The sequence below is a fragment of the Aythya marila genome (assembly GCF_965140915.1).
Source record: "Aythya marila genome assembly, chromosome: 13".
NCBI classification, from domain to species: Eukaryota; Metazoa; Chordata; class Aves; order Anseriformes; family Anatidae; genus Aythya; species Aythya marila.
Genome location: NC_139054.1, coordinates 13104727 through 13129911, shown reverse-complemented (window position 1 = coordinate 13129911; position 25185 = coordinate 13104727). Strand labels below are relative to the sequence as shown.

The window sequence follows — 25185 nt, the reverse complement described above, 5'->3', positions numbered from 1 at the left end:
AAGGGAATCTGCAATGCTGGCAGTTGTTACTAGAAAAGTCAAGTCAAAACCAACAAAGTTGGAATGCATAATTGTTGTAGGAAATGAGGCTTGGCCATCACACTAGTTTTAAATAGACAAAAAAAATTCAGCCAGTCAAAACAACTTTGCTGTAACCATTTCCATAAAAAAGGCATCCTCTGTGTCATGTTCAGCAAAAAGTTGTTTGGAAACAAAACTAGCTACAGCCTAAGACAACTTTCATCAGCAGTACTCACCGGAATTCTATTTCGAGACCTAAAGGCAGCAACTTTCTTCAGATCATCATCTGTTGCGTTATATGGCACTACTAAGAGTGATGGATATGTGTCGCACAGTCCGTAATGCTCATTAATAAAAGTCACTCGCCACCGTTCATTAGGCAGTCCCTAAAAGGCAACACAAAGTTTTTCAACATATTTCGCCTGTACAACCAGCAATTCTGTTCTCAAATTTTACATGATATTACGGCCACATGGTGGCAACAAGCTACCAACTTAACCTAACTACAGTAGTATTTCAAAACAATAGAAGAAAAAAATTACAAGACCACAGAAAACAGCCCACTGCTGATGGATTTGGTCTTAGCTACATATATTTCACGTATACTCTTCACATGCACAATTCTGTCCTCACAACTTTCAAAACAATATCTAAACTAGTAGAAGAATTTCTTCAGTCAAGGAACTAGGGAAAGAAAATTTCTCTCTCCTCCCTCAAAGCACTGCCTTTCCATTTCGCCTGCTCAAAAGAGATTACAGCCCTGAAAAGAGGGGGAGGAAGTCTGATCTCAACCTTTCTTCCTTGTAGTCTGATGCTGCCTTCAATTAAAAAAAATAAAAATAAAAATTCAAGACAGCCTTTCCACTAACAAACTTCTGGTTGCAGTCTGCTCAGTAAAGTATTTCAAAAACAGCAGTCAGGAAATTGAGCAAGACTGATAAGCTCTCCACATACAATGGCGTTTGTGCGGGTGTTTGCATTTTACTTTTTGGAGGGTTTGGGGCCTCTACCTTGAACCAAATGGATCATGTGGAAGTCTGGATACACTTCAGTCCATTACAAGTTACAGAGGGGAAAAAAGGAAGAACGTTCTAACTGTAGTATTTAAAGCAAAAACAATTTGTCTAATAGTAAGAAATGTTAAAATTAAATAATGTTATCCCCTTTCATTAACATTTTTCCACAATCATCTAAAGAGAAAACTGATTAACATATAAATAACATATAAAGTAATTCTATTTCTGAAGTAAGTCTTTATTTTTATTATTATTAAACTTCCTGAAGAATCAGACTAAGTGAAATCTATATTTAGGACACTGTTGTTGCGTATTTGTCACATTCTCCACCACCACCACCCACTTAACAGTGACACACTGTAATTGGTATTAAAAACTTCCTTCAAAGAGCAAGGACTACCTTCCTGTGACTTTTTGATGCTGTTGTTAAAACACAAAACTCTTCCAGTGCTTTGTTTCCTTACCTCCTTTAAGTTGCATTTCTATCTTCTCCAGTTCTCAGCTCCCCTCCACCCTCCCAGAACAGCTGACAAGTGATACGTACAAAAAAATAACTCCAGGAAAGCACCACACAGCTGCAGCTTTAATAACTTACCTGTCTCCTGTATTCGGACATTGGATTGTACACCATCCAGCCATTCTCTGAAAACTTTTCTTCATTTGCAAAAGCAAAAAAAAGCTGTAGGATGTAGGAGAAGCTTATTACAGCAAACTGACCGAAGGTGGCAAATATGAAGGCTCATTACTCATCGTCAGTTACACCCCAGTGCCTACCACAAAACAGGACCGACATTCATACCAACCCCACTCCATCCCATTTAAACCTGATACGAGATCATAAAGCAAAAAGTAAGGTTTATAAACAATACACACGCATTAACGAAATAATGAAAGCGTGGCAATATTTAGAACAAGAAGTGATAAAGACGCATAAAAATTACAAAGCTTAAACTGTGGGATTTTTTTAGTTCACTGTCAGGAGAGTGAAGTGTTTTAAAACAATTTATATCAGTTCCTGTATTTAATCCTCACTAAACAAACTGTTGTCTTCTCACCAAAATTTCTCCAATAGGTACAGCTGCAAATACTGCTCAAAATGTTAGACACTAAATTGGAAGCATAAAAAAGTTTTAATCACTATTCTCTACCATTAGGAAGCAGCCTTCTTTCTGCATCCCCTCTCCAATTGCTCCTTACTAACAGAAGTCTGCTTTACTGTAAAACTCCATGAAGACTGAAAAGAGGCCAGTGAAAATGAAACAAAATATGTCATTGGTGGGTTATACTATTTGCTTTTCTCTTGCTCTATTACCCACTCTTGAAACTTATTTATAAAACACAGCATCCTCACAGAGGACTAACAACTTCCTCATACCTTTTAGCTTGTTTTTCCTTCTCCTTCCAGCCCATTCCAAGTGAGCTGTACTGCCCAGCTAACCTTTTCTTGCTTGGTTTGTTTTTACAGTTTATCATGAAAGCCAAAACAATGTTTATTTTAAGAATCTGCCTCATTGAGAAAATTGATTTTGGTGGCTTATGAATTCTTTGGATGCCAACTGGAGCATGAAACTAAGTTGTTTCAAAACACAACAGAAGGGAATTTGCTGCGCTGAGCTAACGGAGCAGCAGCAGTCAGAACAGAGAGCATTCAAGAGCTTTCATGGCTCACTTGCATCAACAAAGCTGAAGGTCTCCTAGCTACTCAGAGATATTAACAGAAGAAACCGAATGTTAAACATAACATCCCAAAACCATCGTTTACACAGGAATGGACCTGAACAAATCAGAAATGGAAAAAACTTGGCAAAAGGGGTGAAAAAACATGGTTTTAGTGTGCTGTGATTACATCTAGAGGTAAAGCAATGCTTCATGAACGCACCGTAAGCACAGATGGAAGTTTCTTTACATCTTATGAAGGCAGCAGCAATGACTGAAGACAGTTCTGGTTAGCCTAGTAAGTTAGAATGGTTTAAACAGCAAGCAGCATCAATCAAAATACAAAACTGAATCCCTCTGAAAGGAAGGCTTTTCCTCACGTATCTCAAATCAGCAAGCATTTCAAAAGGAAGTTACTGCACACACAGGAGATTTTTCCCCACTAGTTTTAGAATTTTAAATGAAATCAGTATTTTATAGCAAGGTCCTAAAAGCAAACAAAGCATTCCCAAGTTGTATATTCTGGATGTTTTCCTCTTTTTAAATGGTTAAGCCTTCTGTGTAAGTGAATATTACACTCTTGGTTAAGGAGACTGCTATCAGGTGGGCTGGAAGTAGAGACAAAGAAAGGAAATAGGAGAGAGGCAGATATCAACTGCATCACAAAAAAACATTCCACTAGAAATATATGCAAGTATCAGAAAGTAAGCAGAAAAAAATGCATTTTTTTTTAAACTGCAAACCAGGAATCTCACTATCTACAACTGTAGATGAAAGTGATTTGCTCAGCTATTAATAAACAGCTACATGCAAAAAAATTCCTTTCCTCCCCAAAGGAATTTGCTATATCCCAGATAGCAAACTATGCTAAGAATCCACCAAGAAACCAAACAGATAAAGGAGAACCTTAGGATTCAGAAACACTGGAATAATAACACAACACTTTAAACATGTCTCAAAGCCATCAGTATGTTATTTAAGTTGCTACTCACTGCTAGTTTCCTAGTGATGATTTATAAATTACCCAGCTTCATCAGTGGCAAATACAATACATAAATGCATACCTTTTATATGGATTTTACAGAAAAATCAAGAATGTGCTGCTCCAAACTAGAAATAAACAAGCCAGAGACATGCTGCTCACCTCACCCACAAAGTAGCCCACAAGAAGTCAGAAGGAAAATTTAACCTTATGTTCACCTTCAAAAAGACAGAGTTAAGTTTACAATGCATGAGAAGGGGATGGACAGAATCCTTTCCAAGACAACGCTGTCCTACTATGTACAACACATGTCATTTAAAGCACTTAGCTACAGCAACGTTACAGCACATCTACCACAAAACCTTTCAGAGCCACAAAACCCACAACTATTAAATTTGACAATTAAGCTCTGTAAGTTCTGCTGACGTTCCAGGTAATACAAATTCTTCCTCTGTTGCTCAAGAAAGAAATAAAAATAAATCAGTAGTGTGCATCACATCAAAAATCTGAAGTCTAACAAATAAGAGAACACTACAATGGACATGAAAGTGGAACAAAGCTTGTGCTCAGATTTTTATAGAAGCCGTTCTGAGAGAGAACTCTTGAATAAGTAAATTCAACAAGAACAGCACTTAAAATCAGAACAGTATCTAAAGATACTAAAGAATAAAATTATTTCTTCTGCAAGAGTTGACTATTACAACAAAAACTGTATACACTATGTGTACATTGTGTTCTATACACTTAATCTGGTTACTACAAAGTCTTACTCATTGCACAGAAGAGATCAGTTTCATTTTTTTCAGCTATCATGGTAAATGGAAAGAAATTGAAGCAAGTATTAAAGACATAGGAAATAAGAGCATATTAAATAACTGCTCCAAAAAACTGTGGGATGTAAGGCTTATGACTTATCAATACCTGTAGCTAGTAAGAACAATTCTTCATTAGAACAAAATTCTTCATAAGAACAAAATCTTCATTAAGATTTTGCAAAAGCACACTAAAATCTCTTTGCATATAATGAAATTAGGGATTTTGTTGCAGATCCATGGTCTAAAAGCAGAAAACACTTCACTTTAAAAAAAAGGCTTCCAATCTTGTAACATTTTTGGTAAACTACTTTTTATGCTTCACTGTGCAAGTAATTCTGTTTACTTCCTTGCAGGTGCTAAGCTGCAGTTTCAACACACACAGCCTCTTTTTCAGTCCTCCTACAGACCAAGTACTTGCTTTCAAGATTCAACTTCATCATTACCATTTTGCTCACAAAAAAAATAACACGATATACTGGTTACTCACAACACTAAGTAGTTCTGTGAGATAAAGGAAAGAGCAGCTATAATCTGACAAGACAGTTTGGCAGGCAGTCTACAAATAGTTACATATTTATAGAATTTCAGTACATAAATATATAACAATTTATTAAAGTGTTCTTTTTTGACTTTATACATTACAAGAGAAGAAAGTAACAAAGCTAGAATTGGAGTTAAACATGAAAAGCGTAAGTTTTTTTCCCTATTTCTAACTTACTGGCTTATACTTTTTATACATCATAAATCATGACACTTTTACTCAGTGAAGAGGCTGACATTCCTCAGTGTGTCTGAAAATAAAGATGTCATTATTCTTGACTTTTAACACTATTACTACAACTCAGCCAGCTACATCTTACCTGTTCATCTGAAAACAGAAATCAGATGATGTGGTATTTACAAAACTAGCATCTAATAATTTCTGAAAATGCTAAGTTTACCATTATTGCACTGAGACTGGCAGACGTTATTCAGAACAAAGCCTCGAGTCAAGGTATTTTTTGCATGTGCTCCATCAGATAGGCCCCTATACCAGGTCTCACTGCTATCTAAAATCATCCTCGCAGATCCAACAGCAACAGTGGCAGGATCTGACTCCCAGATACTTTAAATTACCAGGATAACCAGCTATAGCAGGAGTGAGAGAGGTGGAAGTCAGACAGCATGACTACCACTGTCTCTCCCACACAACTACAGTGGTTAGAAATAAATACGTATCATGCAAGTACTACGGTGGTGAATAATCTTATAAAAAAGATGACATAAGTATCAGGCTAAGAGGAAGTGAAGCAGCCGCTGTTCAGAAACTAAACTGCAGACTAAATATCTCATCTTTTGTGGAGTACTACAAATACATAAGGTTGGCTTGTGTTTCTTTTCATGTTTAAAAACTCTATTTCAGCATAGATTTCCAATTAGCATCCTATTACAAATGCAAGAGAAGATCATAAACAGCATGTTTGTCCCATAGCAGCTAAACTGTCAGTCAGATGAGCTACTAGATTTTGTTAGTGACTCTGGGAGATCTGAACCTGACCTATGCCAAAACTGGAGAGAGCCAAGAACTAGCTTCAGACAAATAAGCACAAAAGACAATGTTGAGACTGATGAATGGTTGAGAACAGGCTTAGTATTTATTCTAGGTTCTCAGGCACTGGTGGTCTGATGATTCTGGAGAAAAATCTTGAAATTAAGCACACTCCATTCAGAAATAACATCTCAGGCTGTATTTACCTACCATTTGTCTGAGAATGGGATACCACAAAGAAAACAGAAGCAATATTAATCTTTACTGTCCTGATGACACCTTCTTTCCACCGCAGAGCATGAGTGCTGCTGAACCACTCAAAGACCCAGGGTGCAGTTCCACAATGTGGTCTGAGCAAAATTACCAGCTAAACTGCTAGGTTGCCAGCTAACACTGCTAAAAAAAACAGGATGTCTTCTCTTTTTTTCTCCTGCCTGCACCCTGTATCACTTGTGCCCTTCTCTTGCACTGGTTCTGACATGTACTAATTACAAACCAGGTCTCGTCAAATTATTAAAAATGGCACAAAGCTAACTCAGAAAACAGAACATTTTGTTCTGGGTAAGTGAGCTACGCTGGCTTACTTTGTGATTATACAACTGGCAGTTTGGCATGAGAGGAAGAACCAACCACGTGGCTAGAAGGCAGAACGAAGACGACCAGAGAACAGCAAGACTGCAGCATTTCAGAAGCAGAGAGCTGCCATCTTCACCCAGTTGTCATCTGAATCATAGAATTATTTAGGTTGGAAAAGACCTCTAGGATCATCTGGTCCAAGCCACAGCACTATCTTTTAAAAAGATCTCCCTGCTGGCTGCTGGCCACTAAGTGTTAGTGTCACGCACAGCCCAGACATACTCTCATACTCAGCCAGCAAAACCTTGTTTTAAAACAGCCACAGTAAGAGGCAGAACATTTTCATGTTCATTCACATCCATCTGCAAGGAGCATCCACAGATGTCCTCGCCCTCCACCCCCATACTCAGGCTAGAGCTAACCAGACTGAGGAAATGACTCAGGGTAAAGCTTTTTTTTTTTTTTTTCTCCTTACTTAGCTTTCATCCATTTCAGTTCCCTAGCTGGTTCACCCTACAGCCTCAGAAACTCACAACCATGCAGAAACACTCACTTTTGGCAGGATCAGTTTAAATTACTGGCTGAAATATACTGAAAGCACACCAAAAATATCATGCAGTTGCTTAGCTCATTTTAAAGTTCAGCTCAATTCCTTCCATAGGATGTGTTTGGTTTTGTTTTAATTTTACCCTCAATAAGTCTGTGCAATTTCATTACTGCATTAGCTGTCTGATATCATTCACCAATAACTACAGATAAAACAAGTGTTGTCTTCTCCTAAAGTATAGCTGTGATTCACATTAATCATTGCCTTTGAGACTGCCCAAGAGTTCAGTGTTTTCGAGAAGTCAAGCAAGGCATGTACTATTACACTTCCTAATGAAGAAGGATAACTTGCACTCCTTTAAGCAATGATATCTGTACAGACCAGAGGTGCTCAGTAGTTTACTTGAAGCATAGAATAAAGCATCCGTAATTTTACAAATACATAGATATAAGTGTTCTAAGAGCACAAAAAAGCAACAATTCTCCGTAGTTTATACTGACACAAGAAATCTGTTGTTACTCTTTTTAAGCAGCCATGATGTCCATTAGTAGGTCAAACACTTAAAGCTAATTGGCAAGAATTCTGCATTAAAATGACTCAGTAATATAAATGACAAACTTACCAGGTTATGGGACTGGGGAAAAGCATGTTTTGTGAGGACTTCAAATATATCTCTTCTACTGTGCCCTTCTTGCTTTAATGCAAACCGTAAATTTCTCATATCCTAAAACAAAGGCATTGTGCTTTAAGTGAACCAAAGCAGTAAGGTACTTTTTTCTGATGTACAAATGCTATATTATATACTAAACATGATTTATGATCAACTTGCAACACACCTCAAACAGTTGTGAATGTTCAGTTTTCTTTCTTATATCACACAATAGAAGAATTAAGAATTAAGAATTCTACCAGTAATGCAGCACCACATTCCGTGTGGTGCAAACACTGCTTTGGCATAAAGCCACCAGAAGTGCCTGTATCCGATTCACCAAGTCTCATAGGCTACTGAATGAGTACAGGACGGGATTTGCCCTATGTTTTTCAAGTGAAAATTTGCCACTGATCTGTAGCACCAGACTACATTGTCCCTAGCTGTTTTCTCATCACTAACTTCAGGAATAAGCAATCTGCACATGAACTACTGAGAACAAAGTGTGCATACATATTCTATTAATGAGTCAAATACAGGATCCTAGATTATCCACTGGGAATTCCCCTGTGACCATAGTTATTCATGGCAACACAATTTTTTGAGAGACTAAGGAAAGACAGCTGTTACGTGTTTCAATGCCTTTCCAGCTTACAAAACCTATTTGAGTTGTTCTTCAAATATTTTTGTTTTATAAAAGAAATCACTTTTAGAATTAATTAAATAATGAAGTGATAGAGGAACAACGCCTTAAAACAATACCACTGTGAAAAATCTCTTGTCAATGAGCAGTTACAAAGAGATAACCAATCCCTCTCCTCACACAGAGACAACAGTAAGTAGCCTTTCATACAAAAGTGTTTCCCTGACCACTTCCAAAAATCTTTTTAAATTCAGCTGTGAGCATTACATGGTTTTCCTTCCGGTAAGTAGGCAAGCACTGAGAAAGGAAACCTGTAGATTTCATTTCCTAATGAGTTATTGAAAGGTCTTACTTTACACGTTATATCTAATCCATAGGAATTCTCTCCTCTGCTTGAAGCTCCTCCCATTTTTTCAATCCTTGATATTACACCCAATGGAACATCCAATACCACAACAGGATCCTGCAATGAAATTCAGGGTAAGAAGAGGATTAACCAGAGAAGACAACTCAGGGGAAGTATTCTTATGCATACCACAACAGAATGAAATACATAGAGAAAGCAAGAAGTGGGTTTCTGGGTTTGATCAAGTGCCCCCTCCCAACACTTCACAAAGTCTGTACATTCCTTGAAAATCACCCAATTGTATAGGCCAAGAAAATATTTCATGCCATAAGACTGAACATGCAGGAAAAAAGATGGCAACACCCTGTTGTTGCTATCTTGTCCATTGCATACTTCTGATTTCTTCTGCTAGCTGTGACTACTTTATTGACATATAGAATAAAACAGAACAAAATGAAAAATATCACTAAAAAGTTAGTTGCAACCAGAATGACCTCACTTCAATAATCCTAGAACCTTAGTAAAAAAAAAAAAAAAAAAAAAAAAAGATGCAAACAGATAAGTACATTCTATTTTCTTTTATGTTGCTGCTTACTGAACACTGCTATCACCACCCATGTGATATTCTATTAATTGAAGTATTTTTCTTTTCGAACAGCAAGGACAGTCAAAATCTTGACTTACTGATAGCCATTTCAAGAACTATTTGCACATCATTAGTTGCTGATTTTGTTCTATCACACTATAAATGTGAAGAGAAGAGCTACCAAAAAAGCTCCAACAGACAGAAGGTAAAGGTATCATCAGTCCAGGATAAGCTATTAAACTGTAGCTCTACTGGAGGAAAAAAGCACGCATTTACAGCACGTTCAACTTCAAGGAGCTTCCATTTTTGCAAGGATTTCTCAATGGCACAAAGGCAATTACTGTTTAGCCATTAAACTATTAAGATATGGTTACTACAAATGTTACAGATCATTTCAAGTAAAAAGCCTCCCGTGCCATTCCACAAGCATGCATGCACAAAAGCTAAAAACAAATGAACTGCCCGCAAAATAAAGTGAAGGCAGCAGGGTTGAAGAACAGAGGGCTTAAGGCTCCTGCATCCCTTGGAACTATTTGTGGCATATTACTCACGTTTTCCAGACTTCTCAGGTACAGCCTGTAGTTTGTGATGTATACTCTTCCTTTAACAGGGCCATTAAACGGACACATGTAAATAACATCCTTGTCTGTAAGAAATGCAGCATTTCTTAAGCATTGGGAGAAGAAAAATCAAAGCTATGGAAAACATCAATTAAGCAGCAGTAAAATAAAGACAGCTGCACTCATGAGAGCCACTCTAAAGAAAGCTGAATGAATTAAAGCAATAAATCTAAATTTTATCCATTTGAATTATTAAGAAAATGTGAATTTTTTTTTTTATATATATATATTTTTTTTACACTAAGCTTGCCTGAATTTCTTCGGCAGATTCCACTAGCCTTCCCCAGTTACGTTTGCATTTTTCCTCTTTCTTGGCACAGTGCAGGAGAGGGCAGGACATAGAACACTGACTAGATTTAAGTCCTCCCTGTGATTACTGAACTAGTCTATTCACTATCCCAGAACAAACACATCCTTTTGTTGATACTCTTACATCTTTTAGTATGCTGTAACCAATTCTCCTGCATTAAAGTATGTAGTTCAGGTTGTAAAGTGTTTAGGGGACTCTCCATCCTGGAGAGAACCATTACATTTCAATTTGAGGCAATCAATTGTAGCAGGGCCATCAGCACCGTTTCAGCAAGGACAGTAAAAGAATGAGTTCTAGCACACACACAACTCAAAAGAAAAGAAAAAAATTAACTGAAGCAGTGCCATTGAAGACTTAAGTGAAGCAATACAAATGACGTATTTCTCCCTGCCTACTTATTTCTTTAACCCACACCATTTATCTGCCTTCCACAACAAGCACCCTCCTCCCAGCGTGCTCCCCCAAAGCACAGGTAATTGTCATCAGGATCACACCAAACATTCTTCTTAGCCCCACATCCTCTCATGCCTTCCCCACCACTTTCCTCATTGAACACAGGTACTTCCTTTGAAACACCACTTGGGTTTCAGCTCAGCCAGTTTCGTTCACAAGTTAATCTAACAAGTACTTGTGTGGGGAGGAAGAAGCAGCTTCATAAATAAAAGGCCTCTTTCAGTTGCATTCTAATAAATACCTCATAGCAAATGTCCGTGAGTGTGAGGCTCCAGCCCAGGAAGAACCTGCACCAAGTAAAGAACCACTGCACCCAACACGTTAATCTTTTTCATGTGAAATCACAGTATGGAAAGGTTAACAAGTGTGCAAAAAGCTAGCTGCATGCCATGTTTTATCATGGAAGCATAAGATTATACCTCCGGTGATCACGGTTTGGGCTAAGGTTGCACACCACTGTACAAGATACCAATACAATAGTGCACGGCATGTATTATCATCATCTTTTGACTTCAAAAAGCTTAGAGTGATTCTTGTCACTAAACACACACTACTTAGTTTGTAGATACAATAGTGACACATCTTGACTTAGCACTTCTATGCCTTACAGAATCTACCGCCAAGATTTCAAAGGCTTAAGAAGTTATTTGTGGTAAGTGATAAAAATTCTCTCAAGTGTTTACTTTGAAAAAACTAACTCACGACATTTTAGCATAGCTTACCCCCCAGCCCAAACCATTGCAGACTATAGAAATGACCCAGTAAGACAGATGTTTATGCCAGACTCCTTGGACATACACTGTATTAGATGCTATATAACATCTTACCTGTAACTCTAGTCTCTCCTGGCAGACGAGGTATTTCTTCATTTTTTTCCCAGTTAGTTCCATCTTGTAGAGTCTAAAGAAAGAAATATAACAGCCCATCATATTTTTACAACTATTTCCAGTTCCAGATTTAAAAAATAAATCTTAATTTCTGCATGGGAAAGAACAGGGTTTTCCACAGTAGAAACAGACATGCTAAACCAGAACAGGAACACGCCACTATCCTGAACTGCAGCTATTAATTATTTAAAGCTTGAGCAGAAATGTGCTTATTTGAGAAAGCCTTCTCATTCTAAAGGAACAGTGAAATATATTTGCAGAAAATTTGAATTAAATTTCTGTACCATTTTTCCCCTCTAAAATTTTGTACATTTAATTTTCCAAATCTGCTTGTCCTGGATAAACAATCAAGGAAAAGCACTTCAGCAGCATAATCACAAATATCACACAAACTCTACTACTTTGTGCTTTGCACATTCAGTAGCCTCTAAGAAAGATTAATAAAAACTTCTGGTTTTGAGAAAGTGTTTACAGATAACTAAAACCTGAGGCTCTGTTTTCTTGCAAACAAGTGGCATTTTCTTCAGCCAGAAGTGAACTTGCTTCAGCAGGAATATTTCCTACTAAAGACCAACATTTTAAAAAACGAACCAGCCAAACCTAACTAGAAATAACTCAACTGCAGTACAGAATTTCTCTACTGTACAAAATTGCCAAAAATTTGCAAGAATAACAAAATATTTCAATGTAGAAAGCAAATATAAAAGTATATTAGAATTGACATCAAGGAGGCTCTCAGAACTTGTGTTCCAGAGAATATTCCTCCCATCTACTCTGAAATAGATTTAAACTAGCCTAGTTAACAGCATTTGAATTCTAGCAATAAAAATGTGTGTATATATATAATCAAGAAAAAAAAATCATTCAAATACTCAGTTTTCTACCTAAATATGGAAGATAATGGTCTTTGGGACCTCTGTCATAGAAAACATGAAAGTTGCACTCACCCTTTTAATTGAGGAGCTCTCCAAGGAGTTTGAATTATATTTAGGTGTTGATGATGAGGCCATACTGAGTATCTGAAAAGAAAGCACAAATTGGAGACTTAAACTTCCTCTTAGCATACACACTGCTTACAGAAGAGATTTAGACATTAGTAGTCTGTAGGTAGACATCAAGAGCTTCCAAGAACGTCTTACAAGTTAGTATTAATTTAAAAAAGACATGATGTCTTGTAATTCAAGGCCACTATTTAAAAGCAGCCAAATCTAACAAGAAACTCATTAATAGCTCTGGGAACAGCTCTCCAATACACTCAACTCTGTCTGTATGTTATAATTCAGTTGTTTGAACACTATTTTTAGTCAAGCCAACAGACGTGGTACTTATTTTAAGTGACAGGATACACATGCTAGGAAACGCAGCATTTGTGGAACATTTATATTGAGAATTTTGATGCAGGAAAACAAGAACAAGCTACAAGATTATTGCACTGTTCTGGAAATCACATGTGTGTCAACACACTCAGCTGGTTGATGAAGCTGATAAAAAAAAAAGGATAGAAGGAAAAAGCAATTCTGTGGTACATTTACAGTTAAACCCAATCCCCATTTCCAAAACTGAAACTTCAGTTAGCCTACCAGAAGGGGGAGTGTCCAGCCTTCTGGTCTGAAGAGCCTTGATTTAAAAGAGAAAGTGTGTGGGTGGTGGTGTTTTTCATTTTAAATGACATTAAGAGACAGGATTGCATGACACAGGACTAATTTTTTTAATCATTTCGTAACATCGCACAGGGGAACTCTACAACACACACTGGGACAATGCTCATTCTTGAAGGCAAACAGCAACTTCACACCAAGTTATGCCTCCCTTTCACTAATCACACACTCTTTGTCAAGCTGAGCTGACAGTGTGCACTAATCTTTCAGAGTTACTGTTTTAGGGGATTACAGACAACACCATCCAAACATTCTAGCCAAAAATGGGCTCTCTCTTCCTACTACTCAATGAAAAAAGTTTGTACAGATGTCTGCACCATGACAAGTCAGCCTGCATGCCACTGGGCTCATGGTGACCCTGCAGCAGTCCTACAGGAGCAGTAAGGACAGATTAAACTGCAAAATGAAAGGAAAACCTCTGAGGTTACTGTAACAATAGGGAAACGTGCAGCCACAAAGTGGAAAACCTGGACCTTAACTGCTACAGCTTTGTTACCTCGTTATGGTGCCCAAATCTTCCATATTTCGTAATGAACACACAGGAAACCTGACATGGTGTTTAACACCGCAATATTCAGTGATACAGCTCACAAGAAGACATCAAAATCTCACCGCAAGCAAATAAAAAGAAACCTGAAGTTGAAAAATGAAGAAAAAAGCCTTTGAAAGCTGAACAGCCCGCGTGACCCTGCCACACTTATTACATCCTTCCTAGGTCTCCTCCAGTCTCAACTTTCTCCTTATCCTGCAGCAGAGGGGTCCTGAACTAATTTTAGTGCAACTCCATCCGTTTAAATGAGATGCTATTAGCAAACAACATGAAATCACTGCTTTTAGACTACCTGAGACTGAAAAACCACTGCAACATTGGAGACTAACATTTTGACTACAAAAGAGTATTTTGGCAGCTGTTCCTTCCCTATAAAACCTGACATACTACAAAGCTTAAGGCAGATTTGACTTTTTCTATATTGCTGTGTTAGTTTGGCACTGAACTCCCAGCATTTGTGCAGATGATTTTCCTAAATCTCTAAAAGCAGGCTTACATTTTCTAAAAGCAGGTATTCATAAAGACATAAGGTGCGTTTACCAAGAAGCTCTTTTTAAACTGTTTTCCATATGAAGTGAAAAGCAGCAGGAGAGACGTGCACCCCCTGCAGCCCCATCTCCTGTGGGCAAAGGCTCGTCTGGGGGCTGCTCCCACCATGGGCTGCTGCCTCCACGCACTTCTGCTGCTTGTACAGGGAATGTATGAGGAGTTTTGAAGCCCTCCCTTTCCATCTTTGCTTTCTATATCATTTCCCACCCCTACTACACGGTCACCAAGTTTTGAGTGAGCTGCAGCATTTCACAAGGCAAGTTTCCGAAACAACCATTCGACTCTAGAACATCGACTACAACTTTCCTAAACCTCACCATAGGAGGACCAAGCAGCAAATACGCTCAGAAAAATACTCTTTATAGAAGCTGAGGCAGGATACATGCCGAGCCTGCGTACAGCAGGACATCCTCCCTCCATGCTGCCATCCCACCGTGACACAGCAAGCACATGAAATGCTTTTTTCAGCTCTTACAGCAGAAATTTGGGTGTACCCTCCTGTGTATGTAAGCTTATTTTGTATGAAATCTGTCCGACAATCCATAAGAGTGATTTTTTTAAACATTAAGTGAGAATGAATTCACTTACTGACTCCCATTTCTATAGAATATTTCGTTATAGTATTACAACCAATTACTGCTTCATTGCCGACACTTCAATGATGCAAATTGGACTTATTCAGAGTTAATTAAGTTCAATAAATATGTATTGGAGGTAAGTGTCGTCTGTCAGATGTTGCTTTTAATCCATTCATAATGTTTTCATTAAAAAAGCTGGTGCAAATCATTCCACCAGTGTAAGTGGAAGAATTTTTAGTGCTACCTAAATGTTGCTTTGAAAACCAGTCACACTTTAAAACCCCTAAACCTAAGTAGTACATTTATAACCAACCATATTTCCACGATTTTTATTTTTTAAATGAATTAAGTGAGTCAAGCAATTAAGCTTCTCTTTATAGGACACCTGTCAGACAGCATTTAGAACAGTTCCTGCTTTTGGACCCCAATACCAGCCAGACATTGACTCGAGCAGATGGACGCGAGAGGAGCAGGCGTTGAGAAGACAGACAGGGTCTGAACCATGAGAGGACGATTTAACAGAGAAACTGGAACAGGTGAGATCCTGTCTTGATTATAAAGCAGAAGAAAAAACAAGAAAAAGCCAGCGCTTTTACACCTTAGGAGCAGGCACACAGTGTAAGCATTGCCCAGGGAGGTTGCAGTCTCCTTCCTCCGAGGCTGAAGACCCAGCAGAATAAAGCTTTGAGCAGCTGGGTCTGATCTCAAAGCTGATCTTGCTTCAAGCAAGGGGGTGAATGAGACCCCCGTTAGTCCCTTCCAACCCAAATTACTGCAATTCTGTGATCTTCAGGCAACAGGCAAGCACCAGGTCCCATTTAAAAGCATCCATCCAACAGGAACACAGCTCTAAAGAGGAGGAGGAGGACTGTTTCCAAAGAGCAAACAATTTTGTCAAAACCAGTTAAAACGAACATGCAGTATTTCCTTTTCTATTATTTCTTTTCTGACAAATCGGCAGGTTGCCAGAAACAGTTTCTGCGAAGTCATATTGTCCTGAACAATTCAAAACCTACACCATCACGGTCCTAAAATAGCTACAACTTTCTCATTATCACGGAGCAGCAGCAGTCCTTCCACCCAGGGAAAAAAATCCTGCAAGTAGTTTTCCACTGCAAACAGATTTTATTCCCAGTAACATCCCTATGTACTTGTGTGCTTGCACCGAAGCTGTAAACCACACAAACCTCTGGGTTTGCCAGCAGCTGAACAGAAGTAAAGTAATTCCATGAAATTTAAAACAAATCAGGCAACTTTGTTTACGATATTTGGCAGTTACAAACAGGTGACTCCTTGGATTCTCCTTGGATCTAGCGTAGCAAGGAAACACAGCAATTTTTTCTGGACTTCACTTGCGCTGATAAACAAAGCTTTGCTAAAATTGCCCAAACTTACTACAGAAACACTACCAAGAAGCATAGGCTCTGATGATCTTACTAAATTACCTGGGGTTTGCCTTTCCTTTAAGGACCATATTTACACTTGTGCTCCCCAGGATTCAGAGGAATGGAGGCACAAGGCATTTGAAAGGCCAGGCACTAAAGCCAGATTTTGAGAAGTCAGTTCAAGGATCCTGTCTGCTTTTATGAGTAAACGCTGATACATGCCCTGAAATGAACTTGGGAACATGTAACTAAGCTTCTGGGGTTTAAAAAACTCAAAGTAGCCAGGTAGCATTTCTTCAGGTTCTTCGCTGTACAGCTGAGCCACGCTTACATCAACCTAAAATCTTAACACATATAAAGCGTCAGGCTTTGCTCAAGCACAAAACAATCCACATTTGCCATAAGATTAACACCACAAACATCTGAGATCAAGTAAACTGCATCAAATAAGTTACTGCGAGCATTGCTTTCCAGGTATTTAATAATTTTGACCCTCTGTCACTGCATTAACATTTTGGAAAACAAGTGCCTGTTGGTCAGTTGGAGCAACAGCAATTTTGAGAATGCCTGGTGTAGAAGGGAGCTTTTAATTCTGTATGGTCTTAGATGTGCAGTACGACAATCTGGAAGGATTAAGGAAACGAAACTGCTAAATTACCATACATGGAAGAGATTTACAGAATCTGCTGAGTAAGGTAAACACAAGGAAAAGACATTAGTGACACCCAGGGCTTCAGGCACGTGTGTTATACACACACACACAAGGAAAGCAGAAGAGCAGTGGTCCCAGGAGCTGAGGGAACAGCATGGGGCTGGGACAGGAGGGTCAGGCTGGGTCTTAGGAAAAGGTTCTGCACCCATTGGTGCTTGGGCACTGGGCCAGGCTGCCCTGGGAGCAGTCACTGCATTGAGCCTGCCGGAGTTCAAGAAGTGTTTGGACAGTGCTCTTAGACATCTCCCTCTGGTTTCGAGCCAGGAGCTGGACCCTGTGGGTCCTCTCCACCTCAGGATGTTGTGTGGTTCTGTGGCTCTAAGAGGACACGCGCAAGAATTATTTGCTTTGACCAGGATCAGATTTATTATTAAGGTGAAAGTGGCAGCAAAACGTTTGACTGAATGTTTTCTACAAGCATCCTGGTGGCTGTCACACATCAATACCCAGGACACAAGGTAACACCAAAGTTCTCCTAGTCCTGCTCCACATAACCATTTGTGTAAATGAAGAAATCTGTGCATCTCCAAGGCCTCTCTTAGTCACGTAGCTACAAAATTTCCTCCTTCACTATCAAAGCAATTCAGAAAACAATTTGATGACTTCTAAAAAGAGTGATATTAGTCATTATCATGACACTTGCAAGCAATCAGGCCACTGGTTTATTCATTTAAGATTTGCATCTGCTAGTCCAGATAAAACAAGTCATTTTCTTAACAAATCAGGAATCATTTCAAAGAGGATGAAAAAATAGATTAATAAACATTTTTTTTCCTGTGTTTGAGGTAAGTGTAAGTTAGAGTAGACAGAAAACGCTGCTTGCATCCTCACTTAAACAGAAGATGCAAATAATGAAGAAGCAGATTTATACCAAGGTATGCTCATCTTGCTGTACCAAATAAAACTACAACCTACAGAGCTGGGAAGAATATAGTGTCTTGTGTTTCCCATAATAAAATTAGAAACATTAAAAAAAGACAATATCCTTAAAACGAAACACATCTGTCAGCACCACCACTGCACAGACCGGATAATGCAGTACCTTCATTTTCAGAAATAACACACAAAACAGAGCAGAACTCCAGGAATTTTTAAGACAGTAGCAAAGTTATGATAACCATGAAGACAAAAACATTTCATCTTAAGCATGTAAGAAAGGAACATTTAACTGGTTACATATAGCACAAAGGAGCTACGCTCAACACTGGAAACAAGAATAGAGCAGCAGAAGTCTACAAAACTTAACAAAGCTACAAAAGAGTAAGCAACGCAAGGCAGAGCATTCCAGTACCAAAACAGATATAAAGATAAAAAAAACAGCAGACCCACACCACAGAAATACTTGTTTATATCTTTTTCATGGAAAAAATGCAAACAAGCTTCCTGCAACAGTGGAAGATACCAATGTGGGTTTTATTTAGAAGCAGAACTTTTTTTAATATAATGACGTCACTCATCATATTTAGGCATCGTTAGATGTTAAAATCAGTGCTTTTAGTTACAGGTCATACAGCACTGACATCAGAAGCATACCTAGAGGCAGGCCAGCACAGACGTCGTATTTACACGTACATACCTGTGGCCAGCAGAACTAACTCCCTGCTGGTTGTTAGGTGACTGACAGTGAGCAAAGGTCTGCACAGCACAAGGGAAACTGACCCATCTGCGAGCAGTGAGCATCACTTACACAGGAAGAGGAAAAGGCTCTCTTAAACCACTTCAAACCACATTTATGATTTCTTACCAGCAGAGTTCAAGCGCAGATCATATCTCATGTGCACCAGAAGCCCCCTTTGCACATCAAATCCCAGCTTCTACCTGCTCTCACTCCGAGAGGACTGCTGGGGTCCACCTGGATTGCCTGATCATCAAGTTTCCCCTCTCTGCTTCACCATCACTGTGATAAGGTACAAAACCCTTCCAAGTGCAAGCTCCCAGTAACAGAGCCTGCAGCCAGTACCTGCCCTCAGGCAGGACCTCGCAATCCCACTGACCGCAGGCTGGATGGTGCCTCTTGTGGCTCTTCTCCCCTAACATCTAAACAATCTCCCCCACATACGTACGAAATCTGCGCTCCCCGGGGAAAGCATCTGAGCTTTCAAGTCTCTTTGAAAGCATTCTCAGTTCAAGCTGTAACTAGACCACAAAAAGCACGTCAGCAGTACGAGCCTCGAGGGGATGCAGCACGTGTAGAACTAGTATTTGCCCTTCTCTAAGGAAGTTTAAGTCAATTAATTAAATTCATCACTAAGGTATTATAAAGAAGGCTGTATTCTACAAAACAAAGTATCACTTGGAAAAAAACTTGACATCCAGAGCTACCTGTTTGCTAAAAGCAAATTCCTCACCACGCTTCAGGAGAAATGCATTCCAGCATCCCTGAGGTTGCCAGTTCTCTGCTAGACTGCCAACAGCAAGCTGCACAACTCAGTGTGGAGTGCTGGGTTTCCAAAGGATCAGAAAGGCTTCCTTCCCCAAAAAAAGCCTTCTCTGGTTCCCTAACATGCCCCGTATTTAAAGAGGCAAGTCACTGTCCCCAGAGAACTCGGCAGGAACAGCTGCATAAGAACAAAAGCTGACAACACCCCAGTGACTGCTAATGCAACACACAAATGGGAAGCGTGGCAGCTGCTGGCGCATTCCTGTTTCAGAGGCATCACTCCACTGCCCACTTCTGAAGACGTCAGGAGGAAGACCCCGCACCACCAAAAAGCAATATCCCGACAGTCCACTTACACAAACTGTAGCACACAGCAAGAAAAGTCTGCCCGAGTATCCTCTCATCGCCACTAGATTCCATGAACTTCTTTGGGCATGTTTCATAACAAAATCCTGTAGCTTGCACGTTCAGGCCAGGTACAGAGTATTAGTGGGAGGAAGAAAGAAAACTTTTGTTCTGCCTTGGTATTTCTCCTGTCTCCAAGTGAGGGTTTCCATTAGTGCCTTAACCTCAAATGGAATTTGACTCCCATCCGACTTTCAAAATAAACATGACTTTCAGCAAGACCTCACATAAAAGTTCGCAACGTTACTTTTATCAACCCAATTGCTTCCTCCTTTCAAAGTATATTGAAAACACAGCTCAGGGTGAAATCCTGGGCTTTTGGCCTGGTTAGGTTTTTTTTTCCCCAGAGAAACACAAGCTGCTCTCTCACGGAGAGACGGTACAGCAGGACACGTGCCATCAGGAGCACTGAGTAACCTACTGCTGACGGACTTTGATCTGCTAGATATTTCTCATGCCTTATATGATAGTAACAAGGCAAAATAGCACCTATTTCAGTTGTAACAACTATAATTATTTGCTAAAGCCTGTTCCCTAGCATTTGCAGAGGTCTATTGCTAGCATGAGTTACAAGGACTTACTTCTGCCCACTCTAACTCGCTCAGTGCTTTTCCTGTGTTTGTTCTCTGCGTAACAGCATTCATTTGCCATGATTATCTTTTTTCCTGACATTTGCTTAATATTTACTTCGATAACCGAGTTCTGAAGTGGAGGTTCAGTTATAAGCAGATTATAAGCAGAAGGCAGCAGTTTTCCCTCTACGCACGTAGCCTTGTACAGCAAAGCAGCTGTTACATTCAGCTAGATTCAGTGGCGAGGCAGAAGTGAGTGGTTTTAGGACCCCCTTGTCACATTACTTCCAGAACCAGCATTGCATCTGTAGGACACCTATGCCTGAAGGCTGATCCGTGGCTTCCTAAACCCACTCAGACTGTTTTCTCTACTTCGCATCCCCTGCAGGGAATGTATACCTCCCACATTGTCAAAAGCTGATGCAGTTGACAGGAATGCCTATGGGACAGCAAATACAGCTTCAAAGTTTTCTATTAAGAAAATCTTCAGCTGCTCTTTGCTCATTCTTCTTGAAAGATACCCCCTTAGGCCACTATAGCTCTGCTGCTAAAGATTTAACTGATGATTCCAAGGAAGAGAAGGAAATTGTAGCTGTTATACATTGATACACAGTATAAAAAAAATGCCACTCATGGTTAAAATGACATCCCCTTTTCAGGCTTTCCTCCAACTTTCCTTTGAGAACATGCACAACTGATGCATCAGAGTCATTCTCTTTCATCTGCTCTGCTTGGTTCCGTCTTCTGCTACAAGATGTATTCCCTCCCCAAGTATTACACATGCTGCCACGGAGAAAGTGCTGCTCTGAGCTTGTCCCTGTTCAAACAGGAGCAACCGAAGTACTCTGCTGAAAACACCCACAAACAGTTCTTTGCTTCTCTCCCAAAAGAGGAGAGATCTGGGAGTAGCCTGCCTAAGTTATTCATGGGGCAGCACCGTACTTTTGGGTGTGCTCGTTTTCAAGCAAAGGGCTTGAACAACAGGAACTTTGTTGGGCACAGAAAGTTCAATATTTTTGTATTTCGCAGCTACCTCTGTACGTTAGGCATTAACAGTTCTAGCCACACAGCAGCCTCTGGCATGTGGCCCTTCTGCTCATTACATGTGACCACCCAGTAAAGAGGCCTAAAACTCACACCCTACTTATACAAAAGCGTAACCTGCTCTATTTGAAAAAACTTACTTTTGTTTTCTCTTGCTCGGAAGCCCTCAGGTTTAGTGAGCTTCAGAAAACAGAGGTGCCTACCTCAGCGTGTGATGAAAGGGCAACAGCGTGTGCAGTCCTTCAGCCTTCAAACAACACTCTTGTGCTGTAGCTGGACCTTGATGGGAATGCAGCAGGTACGAAGACGCTGCTAGCACTGCCAGAGTATTCCCTCTGATTCTACTTTTTTAAAAGCTTCAGAAAGGAAGCAAAACCCCAGAACAGTTGCTATTAAAAACATTCTGGAGAAAGGAAACAAACAGAACAAGTTCTTTTTATGTTTTGTCTTGTGTCAGCAGGTTTGGCATCAAGCAGTTGGAACAGAGAAGAACTTTCTCTTCCGAATCTTTACGGCAGTTTTGAAATGTCTCTAATGTGGAAATCCTATGCAGAGTCCTAACCATCCTCATGTTCCCCATACATATTTGGGCATCTCACTGCCTGCCTGCTGTTAGGCATTTCCTCTGTCACCTGTTCCCGAACAACACTGCCATTTGTTTCTTTTCCCAAATACACTTGGGAATGAATGTCACATGAAAGGTAATGTATAACACGGGGCAGTCAGAAGGAACAGACCGTGAAACAAAACTTACTGTTATGCAGTCCAAGTTCTTATAAAAATTAATGTCGCCTCCTTTAGAAGAGCACACACACCGTTAAAGATTTACAGTGAGCTCTCACAAAACTAGTCTTGCATTCTAAATTGACTCTTACTGGTTAACTTTGTACCTCCACATGGCAGGAATACCTCAGCTCTAGAGCTTGCTCAGCCTCAGCGATGCCACAGCCTGTCTCTTCCAAAGGAAGCTTCTGAGACAGTGCAGAAAGGGAAGATCCTGCCCCTCATCGAAAGCATCTCTCTATCTCACCTCTTGTGACTCGTGCCACACAAGGCAGCTACACACAGCCCCAAAAGTTCTGTGTATTAAGGCTCGGTGAGCTTGCCAGCTTTGTCATTAACTGTACAGCTTAGCTTCTTTTTAACCACGTAAACCACAAATCAACATTAAAAACTCCAGCAGAAAAGCCGTTCTGGGTTTGTACAGCGATAAAGTACAACACCGTGAGCTACCCACCCGTCAAACAACAACACAGCCCCAAAACCACGACTGTGCGTTAAACCCTATGCACTTCTAAGCACATACAGGTTCACTCGGTGCCTTTCATGACGAGCCACCGCTTGTTCCGTGCTCCCCTTACCATCCACACCCGTGACGCTGAACTCCCCCACGGTGCCTTCCACAGCCTCACGAAACCCGGGGCGTTCTGCAGAGAAGCCAACACCTCTCCTACCCCCTCAGCTCCGCCTGCATCTGCAAAACAGGCGAAGGGACGGGATTTAGGGGGGCGCGGCGCTGCTCCACCCACACAGCAGCCACCCGCGGCCCCCAGCCCAGGGCCCGGCTCCCTCAGGAGCACCCCGGGGGCCCCCCCCCAGGCCCCAAACACGGCCCCGGGGCCAGCCCCGAGCCCCAAAACGCAGCGGGGAGAGGCCGGGGCCGAGCTGAGGGCGGGGAAGGGCCCGGGGCTGAGGGGGCTGAAGGGAGGCAGCGCCCGCCCCGCACTCACCGCGGCCCCGCCGCCGCCGTCGCCGTCCCGGGCCCGAGCGCGGCCCGCCCCGCCGGAAGTGGGCCGGGCCGCCGCGCGTGGGCTGCTGGGGGCTGTAGTCCTCGCGGGGCCTGCCGGGAGCTGTAGGCGCGTGGGGCGCTGAGGGAGGAGGCGGGAAGGGGGCGCTGAGGGGAAGAGGCGGGAAAAGGCGCTGAGGGGAGCGGAGGTGCTGGCAGTGGCTCCGTTTTTTTCTCCAAGCAGGGAATTCCTAAATAAAACAGCGGGGGAAAAAGGAGCAGCAGGAAAGGAAAACACGTTCTCTGCGTCCTCTAGAACGTGGATCGAGTTGATCGGTCAACAGACATTAATAACCATATATATCCCACTCGCCCAAGCCTTCTCAACATGCCCTGGCAACAAATAAAAATTTACATAAATTTTATGATGTAAACGACATCAACAACGTTCTATATGCAAGATCTATACGTTCTATATGCAAGATCAAAATAAATAAATTCTTGGACCGCCTTTCAAAATGGCCCATTGTCACCATACAAACCAATGGCTGTGTACAGCCAGAGGGCAAGGTGGTAATTTGGGGACGCTTTGCTGTCTGCTGCTGCTTGCCCTCAGGAAAAGGGCCTTTGGGATGTTACGAAACATTTGTGATGTTTTAGAGCATATTTGTGAGTTACAAAGCAACCACGTCCAACTTCTCTGGGAGCTAACTTGTTCCTGTCAGCGGAGAGCCAGTGCTTTCCCTTCTCAGGACTGGGCATGACAGAAGAGCAGAGCAAAGGAAGAAAAATAAAGAAAACAATATAAAACAAAAGAAGCACCTTGGGCCCCTTCATGATTTCATACAATTACAAGCTTGTTATTCAGGTTAGCCAAGCCTGGCGGCTCCAGCAGCACCCACCTCACACCAGCACGGTGGCAGCGCTCGCCCTGTCCTCTGCTATAAGGCAGACCAGCACCTGCCCATACCGTGCCGACAACCACAGTCTCTGCTTTTCCTATTTTCCTCAAAAACCTTCTTCGGTTTCATTTTGCCAGTCCTTTGCTGTCCACAAACAAACAGCTACACCATCTGGAGGTCCGTCTCTGAGCTACACGTGCTTTGAGGTGAGCCATGCGTTGGTACCAGACAGGGTGTCCTTTCAGAAAGAACCACAAGACAATCACTTGAAAATTAGCTTTATTCATTATTTTAAGGCGTCTCCTTTGCTGTCAACAATTTCTGTTTTGAATTCCAAGAACTGTAGAGAATCAAAGCAAAACATACAAGGGATGGATCCTCTCCTCATGAAGAAATTGTTTCTTGAGTAAATAATAATTTTCTACAATGAGCACGGAACTGTGAGTTTAAAATTAATACACAGCAGAAGTAAGCAGTGAGCAAAAGGAGATGAAATATTAGTTCACCTCCGTCATTCAGATAGTCTTGTTTGTTGTCTTCTATGATACACCCTTGCTTCTGACCTCATCCCTTCAGTAAAGACCAGCCAGAAAATTCACTGATGCAATTTTGAAGCCTTGCTTTGATCAACTCCAGCATGGTATTTGCAACAGAAAATCATGAATCAATGTATTGGATTATATTTATATATATGTATAAGTATATATCTATTTGTCTACACAGAGGATCCTTCTTATTTGAAGAGTCTTTCAAACTTTCATTCAGATCACATTTTAAAGCATTTCTCTGACACAATGAAGGCTTTAAAGATATTTTTTTGCCTCACTCATTTAGCAATCTTAGATTTGAAGAGTCAGAAAAGTGCTCTCCACAGTTACTCTCTGAAATTTCACTCAAAAATTTCCACTCAGATTTTTCACAACACCTCTTTACTGCACAGTGGTATGCTTTCCTAACTAAACTCTGTGCTTTTGTCTCTATTACCTTCTTATGAACGCTGAGTGGGATTTTACCTCCTGAATGCAGTCACGGGTGCCCCGTGAGCCCTATACCTGCATGGTCAGATGCCTATAAGATGTGAACTGGACA

At 40.7% G+C, this 25185-nt stretch overlaps 1 protein-coding gene across 5 annotated transcripts in view; it reads right to left on the bottom strand.

Annotated features, from left to right (window-relative positions):
• Positions 1-23244, bottom strand: part of MTM1 (myotubularin 1) — a 38248-nt gene extending 15004 nt beyond the window's left edge. For 2 of the 5 annotated variants that reach the window (XM_082771041.1, XM_082771042.1), the window contains exons 1-9: positions 23199-23244; positions 22830-22942; positions 12583-12654; positions 11576-11648; positions 9917-10011; positions 8786-8896; positions 7764-7865; positions 1633-1716; positions 258-407 (exon numbers count right to left, since the gene is read on the bottom strand). In XM_082771041.1, the coding sequence (XP_082627167.1) occupies positions 258-407; positions 1633-1716; positions 7764-7865; positions 8786-8896; positions 9917-10011; positions 11576-11648; positions 12583-12654; positions 22830-22832 (690 nt within the window). In that variant the 5' untranslated portion in view covers positions 22833-22942; positions 23199-23244. Of the gene's footprint in view, positions 1-257; positions 408-1632; positions 1717-7763; positions 7866-8785; positions 8897-9916; positions 10012-11575; positions 11649-12582; positions 12655-13215; positions 13236-21671; positions 21691-22829; positions 22943-23198 lie in introns of those variants that run through there. The other 3 variants (XM_082771043.1, XM_082771045.1, XM_082771044.1) reach the window with 3 other exon arrangements.
• Positions 23245-25185: the final 1941 nt, after the last annotated feature.